General features: G+C 47.4%; 1 protein-coding gene and 1 long non-coding RNA gene across 2 annotated transcripts; one reads left to right on the top strand and one right to left on the bottom strand.

The window, feature by feature from the left end:
• Positions 1-480: 480 nt before the first annotated feature.
• Positions 481-3,298, top strand: LOC132807347 (zinc finger protein 229-like). Its single transcript, XM_060821575.1, has one exon. The coding sequence runs from the start codon at positions 727-729 to the stop codon at positions 1,903-1,905; it is 1,179 nt and encodes a 392-aa protein (XP_060677558.1). The 5' UTR covers positions 481-726; the 3' UTR covers positions 1,906-3,298.
• A 13,358-nt stretch (positions 3,299-16,656) lies between these two features.
• Positions 16,657-19,036, bottom strand: LOC132807359 (uncharacterized). The gene is made up of 3 exons (XR_009641959.1): positions 18,855-19,036; positions 16,834-16,939; positions 16,657-16,721 (listed from the first exon to the last, which is right to left on the bottom strand). It is a non-coding gene; the product is annotated as an uncharacterized LOC132807359 (long non-coding RNA).
• Positions 19,037-19,951: the final 915 nt, after the last annotated feature.

The following is a 19,951-nucleotide window of genomic DNA, read 5'->3' as shown; positions in this document are numbered from 1 at the left end:
TTTGTGAAAGATCACGTTGCATGCATTGAGATTAGAAAATAGTATACCTAACGGAGCTTATCGATAGATTTTCAGAACTTGTACATTTTCTCCAGCGAACCATTCGATCTTTCTTTCGTGCTTCGCTGTAACAGCTAAGTTTCTGCAGCTAAATAAATGTACCTCCAATTATATCAAATAATTGGGTAAGTGTGGTCTCTCCTTAAAAGAACACGCTTGGACGTTATTTCGTCCCAACACTAGCTACCTGATGAAGGTGCAGAGCTCTGAAAGCTCGAACTTCTAAACAAATCTAATGGACTACAACCTGGTGATGTGTGATTTTTTTTTTTACCTTTTGTACACCCCAGCCCAACACTGGCATCTGCATATTGTAACTTGATTGTTTTAGGGAAGTTCTACAGAAACTAGAATGATCTGTTCTGAATTCCTGTCATGTGCAGGCAGCAATGACTTTTGTAATCCCCTTTTCACAGGATATGAGAAGAGCAGCTTTGCAGGTAGAGCTTCCCAACTGAGTACCATGTGAAGGTCTGACAGAGCCCCTTGATTCGTGGGACAGGAGAGACGTCCCTCTTTCAGTCCAGAAGGGTAAAATTCTTTGAACGTTTTTGTCTGCTTCAGTAGGCTCTTGAAGTATCGTCTTTACCTGAACCACAGGGGCACGTGCCTGAGCCAGCTTTCCCCACAGTGGGCAAAGAAGTCTCAGGAGGCATTCCGCGCGCCATGGAGAAACCGTGGAAGTGTGGGGATTGCGGGAAAGGATTCCGCTACCCGTCCGATCTGGAGATCCACCGCCGTTTCCACACTGGGGAGCGGCCCTTCACCTGCTCCGAGTGCGGGAAGGACTTCAGCGACTCGGCCAACCTGCTGGCCCACCAGCGGGTCCACACCGGGGAGCGGCCCTTCACCTGCTCCGTCTGCGGCAAGGGCTTCTCTCACTCGTCCAACCTGCTCAAGCACCGGCGGGTCCACACCGGGGAGCGGCCCTTCACCTGCTCCGTCTGCGGCAAGGGCTTCACCCAGTCGTCCCACCTGATCTCACACCAGCGGGTCCACACCGGGGAGAGGCCATTCAGCTGCTCGGTCTGCGACAAGGGCTTCACCCGCTCGTCCCACCTGCTTTCCCACCAGCGGCTCCACAACGGCAAGAGGCCGTACGTCTGCTCCGAGTGCGGGAAGGCCTTCACTAAGTCGTTGAAGCTGAAGTCCCACCAGCGGGTCCACGCCGGGGAGCGGCCCTTCACCTGCTCCGTCTGCAGCAAGGGCTTTACCCAGTCGTCGCACCTGCTGGCCCACCAGTGGGTCCACACCGGGGAGCGGCCCTTCACCTGCTCGGTGTGCGGCAAGGGCTTCCCTCACTCATCCACCCTGCTGCGGCACCAGCGGGTCCACACCGGGGAGCGGCCCTTCACCTGCTCCGTCTGCGGCAAGGGCTTCCCTCACTTGTCCACCCTGCGGTCCCACCAGCTGCTCCACACCGGGGAGCGGCCCTTCACCTGCTCGGTGTGCGGCAAGGGCTTCTCTCACTCGTCCACCCTGCTGCGGCACCAGCGGGTCCACACCGGGGAGAGGCCCTTCACCTGCTCCGTCTGCGGCAAGGGCTTTACCCAGTCGTCCACCCTGCAGTCCCACCAGCTGCTCCACACCGGGGAGCGGCCCTTCACCTGCTCCGTCTGCGGCAAGGGCTTCCCTCGCTCGTCCACCCTGCTGCGGCACCAGCGGGTCCACACGGGGGAGAGGCCATTCACCTGCTCTGTCTGCGGGAGGGGCTTCGCTCGGTCCCAGCACCTGCTGCGGCACCAGCGGGTCCACACGGGGGAGAGGCCATTCACCTGCTCTGTCTGCGGGAGGGGCTTCGCTCAGTCCCAGCACCTGCTGCAGCACCAGCGGGGGCACAAGTGACGGGGCCAGCCGCTGTGAGTCACCGCCTAGGGCTGAACCCTGGGTGGGAGGGGGGAGGGTCACTGCAGTTGCTGTGCTCTCATCTCCTTGGCATCCAGTGGCTCTGCGAGCCTGCGACTGCGCATTTCCTCCTGAAGTAGAGATGTACAACACAGAAATAACTCCAACTCCAACTCCTCCATATCCTCAACTAATCAAGTCCCATTTGCCAGCAATTGGCCCTATCCCTCCAAACCCCTCCTTACACAGATACCCAAGTGGATGCCTTTTAAATGTTGCAATTGTACCAGCCTCCACCACTTCCTCTGGCAGCTCATTCCGCACGCACACACCACCCTCTGTGAAAAATGTTGCCCCTTAGGACCCTTTTTAAATCTTTCCCCTCTCACCCTAAACCTATGCCCTCTAGTTCTGGCAAAAGACTTTGTCTATCCCTATCCATGCCCCTCCATGATTTTATAAACCTCTCTTAAAGTCAAACCTCAGCCTCCGACGTCCCAGGGAAGACAACCCCAGCCTGTTCAGCCTCTCCCTGTAGCTCAAACCCTCCAACCCTGGCAACATCCTTGTCAATCTTTCTGAGCCCTTTCAAGTTTTGCAACATCCTTCCGATAGACCAGAAGTGCACATAATACAGAGGAGCTTCGATTATCCAGAATTAGATGAACCAGCACGGTGGCTCAGTGGTTAGCGCTGCTACCTCTCAGTACCAGGGACCCAGGTTTCATTCCTGCCTCAGGCGACAGACTGTGTGGAGTTTGCACATTCTCCCCGCGTCTGCGTGGGTTTCCTCCTAGTGCTCCGGTTCCGTCCCACAGTCCAAAGATGTGCAGGTCAGGGTGAATTGGCCATGCTAAATTACCCGTAGTGTTAGGTACATTAGTTAGAGGGAAATGGGTCTGGGTGGGTTACTCTTCGGAGGGTCAGTGTGGACTGGTTGGGCCTGTTTCCACACTGTAAGGGATCTATTCTTCAAGCGACCGAAATACACCCTGCATGTGTCCTTTGGATAATCGAGGTTCCTGTGTATTCCAAAAGTGGCCTAAGCAACGTCCTGTCCAGACCCCAACCCCTATACTCAGTGCTCTGGCCCATAAAGTGATCCACAGAATCTGCGGGACTTGCTTAATCCTGGGAGGTGTTGTGATGAATATAGGTCTAGGGAGGGTAGAACTGTAGTTGTTGCTTGGGGAATCGGGGGGTGCTGCGAAGCTGTTGTTTGGACCGCTGACTGAAACCGTCTCGTAAACAGCTGCCAAGGCCGAGTGAGCTCAATAACAGGCTCTGCTCGGCGCAGCTGCCAAGGCCAAACGAGCTCAAAAACAGGCGGCTGGACTGTTGTTTACGAGACTGAAACCGTCTCGTGGGCAGCTGCCAAGGCCAAACGAGCTCTGTGACAGGAAACGCTTTGTATGTGAGAGATCACGTAGCTTTGCTTAGCAAAAGTATATCAAGAGCGATTTTGTAGGGGGAAGGCAGAACGCGCGCCTTCTCCAGTGAATACATGGTGATTCACTGTATCAGCTACGATTCTGCAATAAAGCCTGCTTGAGCCAAACGATTGAGCGTCTATGGTCTCTCCTCCTAAACGAACACGCGAGGACGGGACTCCCGTCTTAACATTCTGGTGACCCCGACTCAGGGAGGGAAGAGACAGCAAGTTGGCAGATCGGTTGGCAGACAACTTTCGGCCGAAACTTTCTAAGGTAAGGAAGCGCCTGTTACATCTAAAGCTTCCAGTAGTTAACTTTTAAGTTAGTTCTTGTCTGCTTCCCGATCCTCTCCAACCCAAATTAATTTGATTTGGCCGCAGAAGGTGGTTGAGTCTAAAACATTGAATGTTTTTCAAGAAGGACTTAGATAGGGCTAAAGGATCAAAATGTATTAGAAGAAAGTGAGTCCAGCTATTGGAATGTTATTCCTTATTGTGAGGGGAGTTAAATCCCATAAGTTAAGAGACTATGCTTCAGTAAAAGAGGGCAGTTATGGAGACCATATCTGGAACACGGCACAATGTTAGGCACCTGTATTTAAGAATGGGTGTATGTGTTCAGAGAGCATTTGGAAGGGATGGGTTGTCTTTTGAGAACAGGCTTTGTTTGTATCTGCAGGAGCTTTGCAGAGTGAGTGGTTATTAATCGAAACTTAAGATGTTGAGTGGTTTGAAGTTTCATCTGGTGGGATAATCTTAAATTGGAAGTCTCTGTTTCAAAGGCCACAGATTAGAACAATTTTTTCTTCCTTTATGGAGAATTGGGAATCTTTGGAACTGTTCTGCAAAAATGTGGTGTTAAATATAGATTCTTGATCAGCAAGGAGGGAAATCTTCTGTGCTGTACTCTTCTATCTGTGTCCTAAGATACATGGGATTACAGAGTAAATGGATCATCCATAGCTTGAATAGCTGAGCATTTGGAAACCATTAGCAGAATTGGAGACAGTCAGCATAGATTTATGAAAGGGAAGTCAAGCTTGACAAATTTACTGGAATGTTTTGAGGATGTAAATAATAGAGTTACTGAAAGGGAGCCAGTGGAGGTGGTTTATTTGGAATTTCAGAAGACTTTTAACAAAGTCTCAATAAGGGATTAATGCGTAAAGTTCAAGAATGTAGGAATAGATCTAGTTTGAGGTGGATATAAAACTGGTTGGCAAGTGGGAAAAGAGTAAGAAGAAACAGGTCTTTTTCTGAATGGGAGGCTGGAAATGAGGGGCAGTAGCCGGATCCTGATGTGGATAGGTTTTTGCCCTGTTGTAAGATTCTCCATACAGGTATCAAAGGACCCATGCGGAGCGAAGGTGGTATTGGACTCCGACCCCACACAAGATCGCTTACCCGAGGATATCAAGTTGGTACAATTGACAAAGCCAGCTGCAACAGAACCCGTTTCCTCACGAAGAGTGAAGCAGCCGAATTAACGGTGAGCCGAGTGGACCTGTGGTGGTACTGCGGAGGTAGGATCCTGTACAATTGGTTGCCTCTAAATTGGCAAGGGAGTTGTGTCCTAGTAACCCTGAATCCCCGCTCTTTATGTCCCCACGAGCCCCTGGTGATTACACCTTCCAGAAGCCGCCCCGGGGACTCGATCCCCATGCCCGACATAGGCGAAACATCAACCCAATAGTGGATTTAAAGAACCCTCATGGGGTCTGGATCGATGCAATCAGTCACGCCAGAAACATCCCTGATGAGTATAAACTAATAGACGAGGTGGCCTTCGGCTTTGAGAGCTTTCCCCTTTTTGTGGCCATCTTCCCCATCACGATAAATAAACACACCAATAGAATCGATCTCATCCATTATAATGTCCAAAGGCTTGCCAACTTAACCCGAGATGCGGTTGACGCAATCCACGAGCAACTTGCTCAGACTTCCCTTATGACCTTGCAGAATAGGATGGCCCTGGACATGTTACTGGCCGAGAAAAGGGGGGTCTGTGCTCTGTTTGGAGAAACGTGCTGTACTGCGATAACAAACAACACAGGCCCGGATGGCAAGCTCACCAAGACCTTGACAAAACTCCGAGCCCTAGCCACTGAACTGAAGCAACAGTCGGGGGTTAAAAACCCAGTCATAGATGGGCTGAATAGCACATTCGGTAGATGGGGAACTGTGCTGGGACAGCTGGCCCTTGGTTTATGCATCTCTGTTGCTATCTTTATTACCTGTGGTGGTTGTTGTATACCATGTATCAGGACGCTTGTGACACGAAAGATTGACTGTGCCCTGACGGGAAAGGATGACCCCCCGCCCGCATACCAGGCAGCGGTGCTGGAGGAGCCTGTGATGGGGGCACCCCAAGGAAAGATTACGGGATCGGAACCAGAGGGAATGGAGGAGCTATGCCTGAGAGAGAAACGCGGGACAATATATGATTTTGCTTTATATCATTTCTAATCCTTTTCCTTCAGGGCCTCAGAATGTGAGGGCTGTGGTCCAAAGACCCCCTAGTTGTATATTTTTCCCATTCAAATTGGCAACAGGTAAATTTGTGCTTTTTATGCTGCAGTTACAGATTGTGAAGTGCTATATGCCTCAAGACTGAAGAAACTATTGTTTACCCAAAAGATTCCTAGCCAACATCTTGTATTCCTAAAATGTTTTGATTGGTCTCAAAAGCCACTGATCACAGTAATAAGCCAGTAGCTGTGACGTGGATGTGGGTTTTTGTTGGTCAGTAAAGATAACTGGTTAGCCAGTGACGGGTAAGATTCCTCGAGCGAGGAACAACCTAAGATAGGCACAGTCATGCATTGGCCCTCAGAATAGTGGCCTGTGGCTTTAGCAGATCCCTGGCTTTTGCATCCGTACCGGAATCTGGTCAAGTTTCTGGCTGGCAAAGCAGCTTGATAGAAGGAAAATCGTGCACTCGGTACATTGTATTCACTGTATTTTTGACAAAGGAAAATGCTAGTTTTGTGGCATCTTCCAGAACCGACTTAACAACAAACCTTTGGGAAGGAGGGAAAGCTCATTGAATCCTATTACAAAAGATTTGACACGATGTCAGTAGTTTGAAAATTTATTTCAAGATGTCATGGTATAATACGACCGATTTTAATGAGTAGTTGTATAATTAGGTGTTCTTTGGACAACAGACCTTCATTCTACACTCATCCTAACTTTTGTTAATCTTGAGATCTACTTATGAGACCTTTCTTGTAGTTTTTTTTTAAAAGAAAAGAATCTAGAATTGCCTACCAATTGTTAATTTTTGTTTGTTACTTGTTTTGTAACAGTATGCTGCTTAGTGACCCCTTCACCCTGACCTAATGTTTCCCTAGAACCGGTCAGTCGGGTCAACATAATGTGTTCGGAGAAGCCAAAGGGATGTTTGGTGGGGCATCCGCCGACACACCTGGCACCGGTTGCCGCGCGACATTGCGTTTGTAGCGGTATGGGTTGATGTCACCTCAGTAGAGGCCAAGGGAGGGAATGTTAGGATGGATATAGGCCTAGGGAGGGTAGAACTGTAGTTGCTGCTTGGGGAATCGGGGGGCGCTGCGGAGCTGTTGTTTGGACTGCTGACCGAAACTGCCTGTGCAGCTGGACTGCTGTTTACGAGACTGAAACTACCAAGGCCAGGCGAGCGCAATGGCAGGCTCTGCTCAGCGCAGCTGCCAAGGCCATACGAACTCAATAACAGGCGGCTGGACTGTTGTTTACGAGACTGAGACCGTCTCGTGGATAGCTGCCAAGGCCAAACGGGCCCTGTCACAAGAAACGCTTTGTGTGCGAGAGATCACGTAGCTTTGCTTAGAAAAGTATATCAAGGGCGATTTTGTAAGGGGATGGCAGAACGCGCGCCTTCTCCAGTGAATGCATGGTGATTCACTATCAGCTACGATTCTGCAATAAAGCCTGCTTGAGCCAAACAATTGAGTGTCTGTGGTCTCCTCCTAAACGAACACGCAAGGACGGGACCCCGTCCTAACAGTATCCACACCGGGGAGAGACCATACACCTGCTCTCAGTGCGGGAAGGCCTTCAGCACATCCTCCCACCTGCGGAGCCACCAGCGGATCCACACCGGGGAGAGGTCGTTCATCTGCTCTCAGTGCGGGAAGGGCTTCACCTACTCCTCCAACCTGCGGAGCCACCAGCGAGTTCACGTGCCGTTGCAAGGGGATTGAAGGAGTGACGGCCGAGTACCATTATCGATTGGACTATCAACCCGGTTCCGGGGACACCTGGGTTTGAATCCCCCCATGACAGATGCAGAATTGGTATTCGGTCAGAAATGTGGAGTTCGGAATCTAACGATGAGACTGTTTCAGGGAGGGGGTGGTGCGGGGGGAGAAATCCCCATCTGATTCCCTCTCTCCTGTGTTAGGGAAGGGAATCGCCATTGTGGGAAAGGCTACACTCAGTCGTTCCAGCTGCATCCTTTACCTGGTCTGGCCTACACGTGACTCCAGACCCACAGCAGTCTGGTTGACTCTACACTGCCCTTCCTCCACTGGCAAAGGAGCGGGGAGAAACTTACTTGGAGACAGGGTATGGGTTGAAATTGCTGAGTGAGGCAATACTTCCTCCAGGTTACGGCTGTACTAAGGATCCAGTTACAAAGGGACAACTTGGTGCTGACCAATAGTAAAGACAGTGAGGTGGGGGGGGTGGGTGAGGAAACAGGGGAGGTGTGGTGTGTGCACTTTCACCTTGAGCTGTTCAAGAAACAACTACTTTTTCTCTGCCTTTTTGCTGGGGAGATCTGAAACTGTAAGAAAGTTGGGTTGCAATAAAGGTTACCTGAACTTACCACTGGGCTTAGACTCTCATTGAACTCCAAGAGGTTTTTGTTTTAAAGCTGCTCATTTCTTTCAGCCTCCTGCACTAAGTTTAGAACATAGAACAATCCAGCTCAGAACAGGCCTTTCGGCCCTTGATGGTGCGCCAACCTGTGAACTATTCTCAGCTCGTTCTCCTACACTATCCCAAAATCATCCATGCGCTTATCTAAGGATTGTTTAAATCTCTCTAATGTGGCTGAGTTGACTACCTTAGCAGGTAGGGCATTTCACACCCTTACCACTCTCTGTGTAAAGAACTTGCCTCTGACACCTGTCTTAAAGCTATCACCCCTCAATTTGTAGTTATGCCCTCTCTTGAATAAGGGCACAACATTTGCAATCCTCCAGTCCTCAGGTACTAAATCCGTCGACAATGACGACTCAAATATCAAAGCCAAAGGCTCTGCTATCTCCTCCCTAGCTTCCCAGAGAATCCTCGGATAAATCCCATCCAGCCCAGGGGACTTGTCTACTTTCACTCCTTCTCGAATTGATAACACCTGTGTGTAACTAACCTCGATCCTTTTGAGTCTAATATCTCATACCTCATTCTTTTCCTGAGTGAACACCGATGAGAAATGTTCATTTAGCACCTCTCTGCTCTCTACAGGGTCCACACTCCACTTCCCACTTCTGTCTTTGACTGGCCCTATTCCTACCCTAATCATCCTTTTATTCAATTTGCTAAAGACTGCTTGTGTCCTCTCTTTGCTCTTCTTAACTCTCTCTTTCAATCCTTCCTCGGTGATCTGAAATTCTCTATCATCTCATCTGTACCATCTTGCCTCATCAACACATACGCCTCATGAAACAGCATCATAAGACACAGAACTTATATCAAAAGATCAGTGTCATGCAATTAATAGAATATATTGAACAAACTGAGATAGTCTTCATCTCTTAGAATGGGTGCGGGTTTTGGTTCATTAATATGTAACAATGTTCTTGAGTTGACTTAAGGTTTTATGAAAAAAAAAAGACATCTCCGCTCAGACATTGCATTAAAGGTGTGAGATTTGAACCTGTCAGTATTCCAATCTTGAATCAGACTGGTTCTGTTTCCAAAGTCGGAATTTGTAAAATATTAGATGCATTGACTGCCTGAAGATTGTGTGCTTTTTGAACAAAATTGAATGTATCTGCAAATATAATTCTGCCAGTAGTGTGTGTGTGTGCATGAGAGAGTGAGAGTGTGTGCATGTGAGTTTGTGTGTGTGCGCGCAGAAGTGTGCGTGTGCATGCTTGGGAAAGGGAAGTGTGATGGAGTATGAGGCTGCGAGTGTGAGAGAGTGTTGAGGGGTGTGTGTGTGTGTCTGTCTGAGAGATAGAGTATGTGTGTGAGAGAGAGCCTTAATCAAAGCAAGGGGTTGCATTTTTGCTAAAACAAGGACTTGTACAGATAATGATCGGGCCATGAATCGTGTTAGAGAACAGACAGACGTGGGGGGTCGTGTTCAGAAATAAGGCTCTATTTGTATTTGCAGATACATTCTATTTTGCTCAAAAAATACACAATCAGTAAGCAGTCAATCCATGTAATATTTTGTAAATTACACTTTGGAAATAGAACCAGTCTGACTCAAGACTGGGACACAGACAGACTCTGACCTCACACCTTTAATGCATTATGTGAACTGAGATGTCACATTTTGCTATGAAACCTCGAGTTATCTTGATAAGGTGCCTTGCAAGAAGGTCTGGGATTTACATGTGAATGATAGCTGCAATCCAGTCTAAAAGATAAAAGACTTGACAGTCCAGGTTTGTTCAATATATCATTTCGGTGGCAGAACGCGATAATGTTTTTCTATAAGTTATGTCTTAAGATCTTATTCTCCACAACCACCTGAAGGATCAGCGCTCTGAAAGCGAGTCATTCCAAATAAACCTGTTGAACACTCACCTGGTGGTGTGATTTTTAACTTTGTCCAGGTTAGGATGGATTGACCATGCCCAGAGGTGTGCAGGTTAGGTGCATTAATCAGGGAGTAAAAGTTGAACAATAGGGGTAGGGGAATAGGTGTGGGTCTGTTACCCTTTAGAGGGTCGGTATGGATTTGTGGGGCTGAGTGGCCTGCTTTCACACTCTGGGGATTCTCTGAAGGGAAGGGATTGGCACAAACTCATTTTTTTTTTTGCTTCCCAAAATCAGACCTCCTCACCTCTCAGCAGTATCCCAATGTTGTGAAAGATATTAACTTTCAGGTGGAGTTATCCAAAATTCAGAGATGTCAGTCTTGACGTTTTTGCTTTTCTGCCCCTGGAAGATCCTGAATCAGCACCTTCAGGGGAATTAGTTAGAGTGGAGTGAGAACAGAGGGGGAGAGAGAGTGGGATGGTGCTTTCAATTTTGTGAAATAACAAAAGAACTTTCCGCAGAAAGTAGAATTGCTTGTTCAGAATTTCTACCCTGCACTGACAGTGATGACTTTTGTAATCTCTTTTTACATTTCAGGATCTGAAGATGGAAGTTTCAAAATCAACAGATGAAGGCCTAATGCCCAAAACATTGACTCTCCTGCTCCTCGGATGCTGCCTGACCTGCTGTGCTTTTCCAGCGCCGCACTTTCTGACTCTGACTCTCCAGCGTCTGCAGTCCTTACTTTGACGTCCATGTCTGACAGTCATTCAATCCAATCCATCGGGACCGCAACAGTTTGCAACTACGATTCTGTGAGGAGCAAAGCTGTTTGGTTCCTGTTTGGGTACGTTTTCAGCATCAGTGGGACTGGATGAGAGACCCTACCATTGCAGTGCACTGAGTGAGGAGCGTGTAACAGCTATACGGTTTGGAAAGAGGAATTCACGGTGGAGAGAAGCTCCACATGCGTTTGTGCGGCTGAAGCTTCGGCCATGGAGAAACCCGAGGAATCCCGCCCCGTGGAGAAACCATGGAAGTGTGACGACTGTGGGAAAGGCTTGTTTCCCGTCTGCCCTGGAGACTCATTGGCGCAGTCACACTGGGGAGAGGCCGTTCCCCTGCCCTGACTGCAGGAAGGACTTCAGCGATTCCTCCAACCTCCAGACCCACCAGTGGATCCACATGGGGGAGAGGCCCTTAAGCTGCCCCGAGTGCGGGAAGGCCTTTACCCAGGCCGCCTCCTTGCTGACCTACCAGCGGGATCACGTGGCATTGCAGGAGGATTGAAAGAAAGACGGCCGAGTGCCTTTACCAACTGGACTATCAACCCAGTTCCAGTGGCTCCCGAGTTCGATTCCCACAACAGATGGCGGAATTGGAATTTGGTCAGAAATTTGGAGTTCAGAATCTAACGGTGAAACCATTGTCGGTGGGTGGGGGTGGAAGAAAACCCCCATCTGATTCACTCAGTTCCTTTTTAGGGAAGACTTGAGCAGTTATCAGAGCAGTCGTCCCAGCTGCATCCTTTACCCAGTCTGGCCTACACGTGATTCCAGACCCACAATAGTCTGGTTGACTCTATGCTGCTCATCCAACTTACTTGGATACAGGTTGAAATTGCTGAGTGAGGAAATACTTCCTCCAGATTAAGGCTACACCAAGGATCCAATTACAAAGGGACAACTCAGTGGTGACCAATAATGAAGAAAGTGAGGAGTTGCACTTTGACCTTCAGCTGTTTTTAAAACATTGCTACTTTTTCTACACCTTTCTGCTGGGAGATTCTGAAGCTGTAACAAAGTTGGGTCACAATAAAGATTACCTGAACTTCACACTGAGCTCATACTCTCAATGAGAGCTTTAAACTGCAACAGGTTTTTGGTTTAAAACTGCTGATTTCTTACAGGAGAAAGTGAGAACTGCAGATGCTGGAGATCAGGGTCAAGATTAGAGTGGTGCTGGCAAAGTACAGCAGGTCAGGCAGCGTCCGAGGAGCAGGAAAATCAACATTTCGGGTTTGCTCCAGACTCCACCCTCCTTACTGTGTCAACCATCTGTGAGTAGGGTACTCTCTTCACAACTCCTTTTCCATTTTTTTCATTCTGGGCTTCAATTTATGACTTGCAGCAACTGAAAGGAAAGAGAATGAATCCATGGAATGGACAGAATTGGGAAAAGTTTGTATATAACAGAGTGTTTCATGTATTGAGTGAATGTAAAGAGGAAGTGGTGGATACATGTTCAGATGCAACGTTTAAAAGACATGTGGGCATCCAAGATGGCGGCGACTCAGCAAGTCTGAGTTTACAGTGCTCTTCCCAAAACCTGGGTAAAGTGAGTTACTCACCCCCACCACACTTACCAAACCACCCAAAAAAATTTTCTAACCTTAATTAGCTGCTTACTATTATATTTAAGCAGTTTAATATTAAGTGGATAATGAGTAAACCAAAGGGACCCCGCAGCTCTCAGAAAACAAAGACTCCTCCGGCTGCAGCTGATGTAAAAACAGGCCTTGAAGAGATGATTGCCAGGCTGGAAACGACACTCGTCAATTTCATCGCAGAATCCAGACAGAGGTGGAACTCATTCGAAGAAAAGCTACAAAAGCACAGCCAGGCTATTGAGGAACTGCAGGGCCGAGTGGAGGGGGCGGAGCTAAAGGCCACGACCTCCGAGGCTGCAGCACAAACAGCTGCAGAACAGGTGCGAGCTCTGGAGCAGAGAGTCCGGGCCTTTGAAATCTACATGGATGACCTGGATAATAGAAATCGGAGAAAGAATATCCGTCTTCTGGGCCTCCCTGAACAAGAAGAGAAGGGACAATTAGCAGCATTTCTGGAGCGATGGCTGCCCCAGCTTTTAAACCTGGGGGCTGAAACTGACCGGGTAAGGGTGGAGTGGGCCTACCGGGTCGCAGTACGCGGATCTGGCCCAAACCAGCGCCCACGCCCGGTCCTGTTCCGGCTGCAGAGTTATAGGGAGAGGCAGATACTCCTGGATGCCTCCAGAAATCTTGGAAAGGATCCTAAAGCCATGATCCATGAAGGATCCAAGATTATGTTATTTCAGGACTTCTCCCCGGCTTTGGCCCGAAGGAGGAAGGCGTTTGATGAGGTGAAGAAATGTCTAAGGAACTTAAATATTCAATTCATCTTACGCTACCCAGCGACGTTATGCTTTAACCACGAAGGATCCGAGTATAATTTTAGATCACCAGAAGAGGCTAAGGAACTTTTAGACTCGTTTAAATAAATCGTAAGAGACAATTTATGTTGGCTTGCCTCTTCCACACGCCGTGGGGAGAAATGGATACTTTACTCTACTTTACTTTTGCTTCTGGGAGCAGGGTTGTCTTCCCTTGCTATTTTATGTTATTATACTTAACTGTAATTTGTTGGAGTTGTAATTTTATAGTTATGTGTGTTTGTACGTGGCATTGATGCTATCAGATATACTCAGGTATGGGTGGGGAGGGGTGGGGGTGGGGCACTCACTGTTAACTCTAGCTCGGTATTATATCTAAATCCTATTAAGGAGCGCCCGGGTCAAGGGTGGGACACTGTTTGGGAGAGGATATGGTGGACCTTTAGAAAGGAAGTAAGGCCCCTGAGAACAAGGGGGAGGATCTCCATTCAAACATGTTTTTTTTTGTTCTTATTGTTTGGAAATAGTTTCCTTTTTATTATACTGTTATGAGTGTATTAGAGAACATTTTCTCTTGTTTGAAGGATGTAAGTGACTCAACTATACACTCTGGATAATTGTGGATTAGATTAGTAGTTAACTGAGTTTCATTGTTTTTCTTTCTTCTTTAGTATCATTCCTTTGAATTTTGATGATTATATATTTAAGATCTATTTTTATATTAATGTTTGTGCTTGAAAGTTCAGTTTATTTTTGTAAATCTGTCAAAATATTAAATTTCTAATAAAAATATCTTCTAAAAAAAAATAAAAGACGTGGATAAGTACATGAATAGGGAAGGTGTGGAGGTATATGGGCCAAACACTGGCAAGTGGCACTAGTTTAGTTTGAGAACATAGTCAGCATGGAATAGTTGGACTGAAGGGTCCGTTTCTGTGCTGTCTGACCGTAACTGTTCTGTCGTGGTCTTAAAACCATTTTCTTGCCTTCCACTTTAAAAAAATGTCTACTCTTCCTGTATCCAAAACATAAACCACAAAAAAACACACCTCATCCACACAACATAAAAATCCACACTTTGTTGTTCAAAAATCAGATGAACTCAGCCTTGAATAAATTCAATGACTCCCTAACTGCAGGAAGACATCTCCACTTCTAATCTCAGTTCAGCCTGCTAATATACCACTTGCCTTGCTGCACCTGTCTGACAACTGGCATTGACTGATGTAGAAGGATGCCTCTAATCAAAGCACTGATCACAGGGTGGTCTGGTTTCAGGACCTGATTTCTCTATCCTCTGTTGATCTCCCTGTTCCCACAGACTAAGATGTCGGTCTGTTCTCAGCTCTGCTGGATTTCTGCTAAAGCTTTGACCCCGCCTTTTATAACTTCGGGAACGATAAAATATTCAATCAAGACCCAAGCCACAATCTCCCAGCCGGTCAACTATCCTAATACAAGGTGTAGTCATAGCAGGGAATCAAACAAGAAAAATAAAACAAAATCGTAAATAAATAGGTACACGTGCTTAATGTTTGTTCATGAGGAAGTAAACCAGAAATAGGGGTCTCCCAGGAATCTTCCAGTGCCCTACTTGAGGAATTCTGTCACCCTTACACCTATGAGGATCCAGCTATGAATTACAACAACATTTACACCAACAGAAATAAAGCAACGATTATCAAATAGAGATAAACAGCACGGACATAGACTGTTTCTCTATCTCATGCACACACGAGATAGATCATCCATGGGGGTGGGTTTGTATTTGCAGCATGATGTTTGCAAATACATTCTACTTTGCAAGGTTTGTAGCTCAGGTTGAGGATTAGGGTGTAGGTTTGCTCGCTGAGCTGTAGGTTTGATATCCAGACGTTTCATTACCTGGCTCGGGGTCGTCATCAGTGGCGACCTCCAAATGAAGCGAAGCTGTTGTCTCCTGCTTTCGATTTATATGTTTGTCCTGGATAGGGTTCCTGGGGTTTGTGGTGATGTCATTTCCTGAGGGGTTGATAGATGGTATCTAGATCTATGTGTTTGTTTATGGTGTTGTGACTGGAGTGCCAGGCCTCTAGGAATTCTCTGGCATGTCTTTGCTTAGCCTGTCCCAGGATAGATGTTGTCCCAGTCGAAGTGGTGTTTTTTTTTCATCCGTATGTTGGGCTACGAGGGATAGAAGGTCGTGTCTTTTTGTGGCTAGCTGGTGTTCGTGTATCCTGGTGGCTAACTTTCTTCCTGTTTGTCCTACGTAGTGTTTGTGGCAGTCCTTGCAAACCCCCGGAGTATGGGTCTGGGTGATATACGCGTCGGCAGGTCGGTGTGGACTTGTTGGGCCGAAGGGCCTGTTTCCACACTAAGTAATCTAATCTAATCTAAAAAGATTTACAAGGATGTCGCCAAGACTGGAGGATTTGAGCTATAGGGAGAGACAGAACAGGCTGGGGCTATTTTCCCTGGAGCGTCAGAGGCTGAGGGGTGACCTTTATAGAGGTTTATAAAATCATGAGGGGCATGGATAGGATAGATAGACAAAGTCTTTTCTATGGGATGGGAGAGTTCAGAACTACAGGGCATAGGTTTAGGGTGAGAGGGGAAAGATATGAAAGAGACCTAAGGGGCAACCTTCTCATTTAGAGGGTGGTACGTGTATGGAATGAGCTGCCAGAGGAAGTGGTGGAGGCTGATACAATTGCAACATTTAAAAGGCAACTGGGGGGATACGGGCCCCGTGTTGGCAGGTGGGACTAGATTGGGTTGGGATATCTGGTTGGCATATACGAGTTGTCCAGGTTCAGGTGGATTGACAGTACTGAAATACCCATAGTGCCCAGGGATGTGCAGGTTAGGTGCATTAGTCAGGGGTAAATGTTGAGCAATAGGGGTAGGGGAATTGCGTGGTGAGTTACCCTTTGGAGGATCGGTGTGTAGTCTTTGGGTCGAGTGGCCAGCTTCCACACTGTGGGGAGTCTCTGAAGGGGAAGGGATTTTTGTAAACTGTGCAGGCAACGCAGGCGTAGTGCGGGGGCCTGCTGTTGGCCTTGCCCTGCCCCTTGCACCTCCCCCTGTTGTTGAGCTGTCTAAAACACAGCTACTCTTTCTCTGCCCTTTTGCTGGGGGCATCTGCAGCTGTAACAATGTTGGGCCACAATAAAGGTAACCAGAATGTACTGCTGGGCTCAAGCTCTCATTGAAAGCTCCAAGCGGTTTTTGTTTTAAAGCTGCTCATTTCTTGCAGCCTCCTGCACTAAGTTTCCAAAGTCATGTATCAGATGGAGCAGTGAATGAGTAGCTGGTTTCGTTAGAAATTATAAACTTTTCAGGAGTGCAGGTACTGCATCATTTCATCGGCAGTTTACTGGCAGCACCGGGAGGTATGGGCTGTGTTCATTAGAAAGGAGGTGGAGGTGCTGCTGTTGGACTAGGTGGGACAAGGTTGATAAATCACAACAGTGGGTTATAGTCCAACAGATTTATTTGGAAGCACTAGCTTTCGATGCGCTGCTCCTTCATCGGGTAGCTGTGGAGCAGGATCATAAGACGCAGAGTTAAGAGCAAAAGGTCACAGTGTCATGCAACTGATATGATATATTGACAAATGTAGATTGATGTTAAACATTCAGCACACTTACCTTAATTGTTCACACCATTGAATAAAAGGAGTTGGGACATCATGTTGAAGGTGTACAGGATGTTGGTGAAGTCACTTGTAGAGTACTGAGAAGGCTTCTGGTGGCCCTGTAATAGGAAGAATACTATTACAGAGAGTTCAGTAAAGATTTACCAGGATGTTGCCAGGACCGGAGGGTTTGAGTTATAAGGAGAAGCTGAGACTGTCTTCACTGGAGCACAGGAGGTTGAGGGGTGACCTCATTGAGATTGATATGATCATGAGGGTTCTAAGTAACATGAACATCAAACAGCGAGGAGCCTGCACGGTTATGTCAAGTGAGTGGGGGAGAAATTGTGGCATTTGGACACTTTAAATCCATCAAAAACAGCATCTCCATAGAGCATACTGTGCATGTCAGGTGAGGTGCCAGAAGACTGGAGGTTGGCTAACGTGGTGCCACTGTTTAAGAAGGGTGGTAAGGACAATCCAGGGAACTATAGATCAGTGTGCCTGACATCAGTGGTGGGCACATTGTTGGAGGGAATCCTGAGGGACAGGATTCTACCTTCATCTAGGTGGATGGGCTGGGACTTTTTCACTGGAGCATTGGAAGTGGAGATGTGATCTTATCAACATTTATAAAATCATGAGGGGAGAGATGAGGTGAACAAAGGGTGTCCTTCCCCTAGGGTTGGGGTTTCAAGATGAGGGAGCAAATTTTGACGGTGACAGGAGAAGGATTTTAAAAAGACTTGAAGGGCACAATTTTTTTTTTTACACAGAGTAGTTCACGTGAGGACTAAATGTCTAGAGGAAGTGGTGGATGCAGGTACAGTAACGTCATGAATAGGAAAGGTTTGGAGGGATATGGGCCAAAACACTGCCAGGTGGGAGTGGTTTAGTTTGAGAACATAGTCAGCATTGACTAGTTGTACTGAAGGGTCTGTTTCTGTGCTGTCTGACTCTGGAACTGTCTTAAAACTGGATACTGGTCTTACAACCATTTTTTTGCCTTCCCCCACAAGCATCCACATAAAAATCACATGAACTCAGCCTTGAATATATTCTATGACCTCCTAACTGCTGGAAGACATTCCCACTTCTGAACTTAATTCCTCTTGCTAACACACCACTTGCCTTGCTCATTGCCTGCTGCACCTGTCTGACAACTGGCACAGAAGGACGCTGATGCCCCTCTGAACATCCACGCATCATTCCTGATGAAGAGCTTGTGCCTCAAACTACGACTGTCCTACTGCTCGACCCACTGTGCTTTGCCAGTTGTGGTCTTCTCTACGTCAGGAAGACCAAGCGTAAACTTGGGGAATGGTTTGCCGAGCATCACAGCCGGATCCACAGAGGCTGAGCGGACTTCCCAGTCTCCACCCATTTTAATGCCCCTTCCCACTCCCCTTCTGACAAATTGGAGGAACAAAACCTCATCTTGTCTGAGCAGTCCACAGCCCGGAGGACTCGACACTAAGTTCTCCAATTTCAAATAATCTCCCATCCCATCCCCCAACTCACTTCCCAGCCCTTTCCACTCTTCCCTGCCAACTAGATTCCTTCCTCCCATTCACCAACCAGGTTATGGGGATAATGCAGGAATAGGATACTGATTGAGGATGATCAGCCACGATCATAATGAATGGTGGTGCTGGCTCAAAGGGCAGAAGAGCCGACTCCTGCACCTATTGTCTATTGTACCTTCTACCTGTCTCCACCTATCCTCACTTCATCACCCTGCCCCCAGCACACCCTTGTTCCACAGCTCTCCCTATACCCACCCCCAATCCTGAACAAAGGTTCCACCAGATACCTCAACTCTTCCACCTACTGATACTGCCTGGCTTGCTGCATTCTTCCAGTCTCCTGCCTGTCTATTTTGTCAATTGAGACAAAGGCTTGGACTAATTTTTCCAGAGTCTGTCCCCTCACTGGATTCACTCCCAGTCCTTTCAGTTGCTCCAAGTCAACAATTGAACCCCAGAATGAAACGTAAATGGAAAAGGGGGTGAGAAAAGAGAGTGCTGTACTCACAGACGTTGGACAGAGGAAGGAAGCTGCAGTCTGAGTGAAGCTCAATCTTCATTGAGAGAGGGGAGGGGCAGGAACTTCAGAACCTCATGGCCCAACTTCCGCGTTCACCAATAGGGGAGCTCCGAATGGCAGGAGGACAAGTCTCCTTCCGGTCCTCCAGTGTCAAAAGTAGGTTTCGCCCCCTTTCTGCCGACAATAAGGAACACGCCCAATGTTTTGGTGACATTAGCAAACATGTGCGCTACTTGTTGACACCGAGGAGTGTACACAATATGCTCTGTAGCAATGCTGGTGTTACTGACAGATTTTAAGTTTCCAAATGTCTATTGGAGATCAAAAAGGGCAGAGCGATATTTTTTCCCCCATGTGGCTCAATATTTGATTGCTTTTGCATTTGTTTGGCTGTAAAAAATGAGGTCTGCAGATGCTGGAGATCACAGCTGCAAATGTGTTGCTGGTCAAAGCACAGCAGGTTAGGCAGCATCTCAGGAATAGAGAATTCGACGTTTCGAGCATAAGCCCTTCATCAGGAATGAAGGGCTTATGCTCGAAACGTCGAATTCTCTATTCCTGAGATGCTGCCTAACCTGCTGTGCTTTGACCAGCAACACATTTGCATTTGTTTGGCTGCTCAATGTTTTTAAGTTTTTCCTCCGTGTTGGGGTGACCTTCACAACTAGAGGACATAGGTTTAGGGTGAGGCCACAAAGATATAAAAGATACCTGAAGGGCAATGTTTCCCTGCAGAGGGTGCTGCAGGTATGGAATGAGCTGACAGAGGAAGTGGTGGAGGCCGGTATAATTACAGCCTTTAAAAGGTATCTGGATGGGTATATGAATAGGAATGGTGTAGAGGGATATAGTGCTGGCAATGGGGACTAGATTAATGTAGGATATCTGGTTGGCGTGGACAGGTTGGACTGAGGGGATCTGTTTCCGTGCTGAAAATCTCTACGACTCTAAATAATAAAAAGTCAACTTTTCCAATGAACATATCCATGTTAACAAGACTTAGTGCAGAACCTGCTTTACTAACCGTTCTCAACAGGTCCTGCCCCTTCAATAACTGAGGAACATATACATGCTGGTGCATAGTA

The sequence above is a fragment of the Hemiscyllium ocellatum genome (genome assembly GCF_020745735.1).
Source record: "Hemiscyllium ocellatum isolate sHemOce1 chromosome 27 unlocalized genomic scaffold, sHemOce1.pat.X.cur. SUPER_27_unloc_15, whole genome shotgun sequence".
Classification (NCBI taxonomy): Eukaryota; Metazoa; Chordata; class Chondrichthyes; order Orectolobiformes; family Hemiscylliidae; genus Hemiscyllium; species Hemiscyllium ocellatum.
This window is presented reverse-complemented; position numbering and strand designations above follow the sequence as displayed.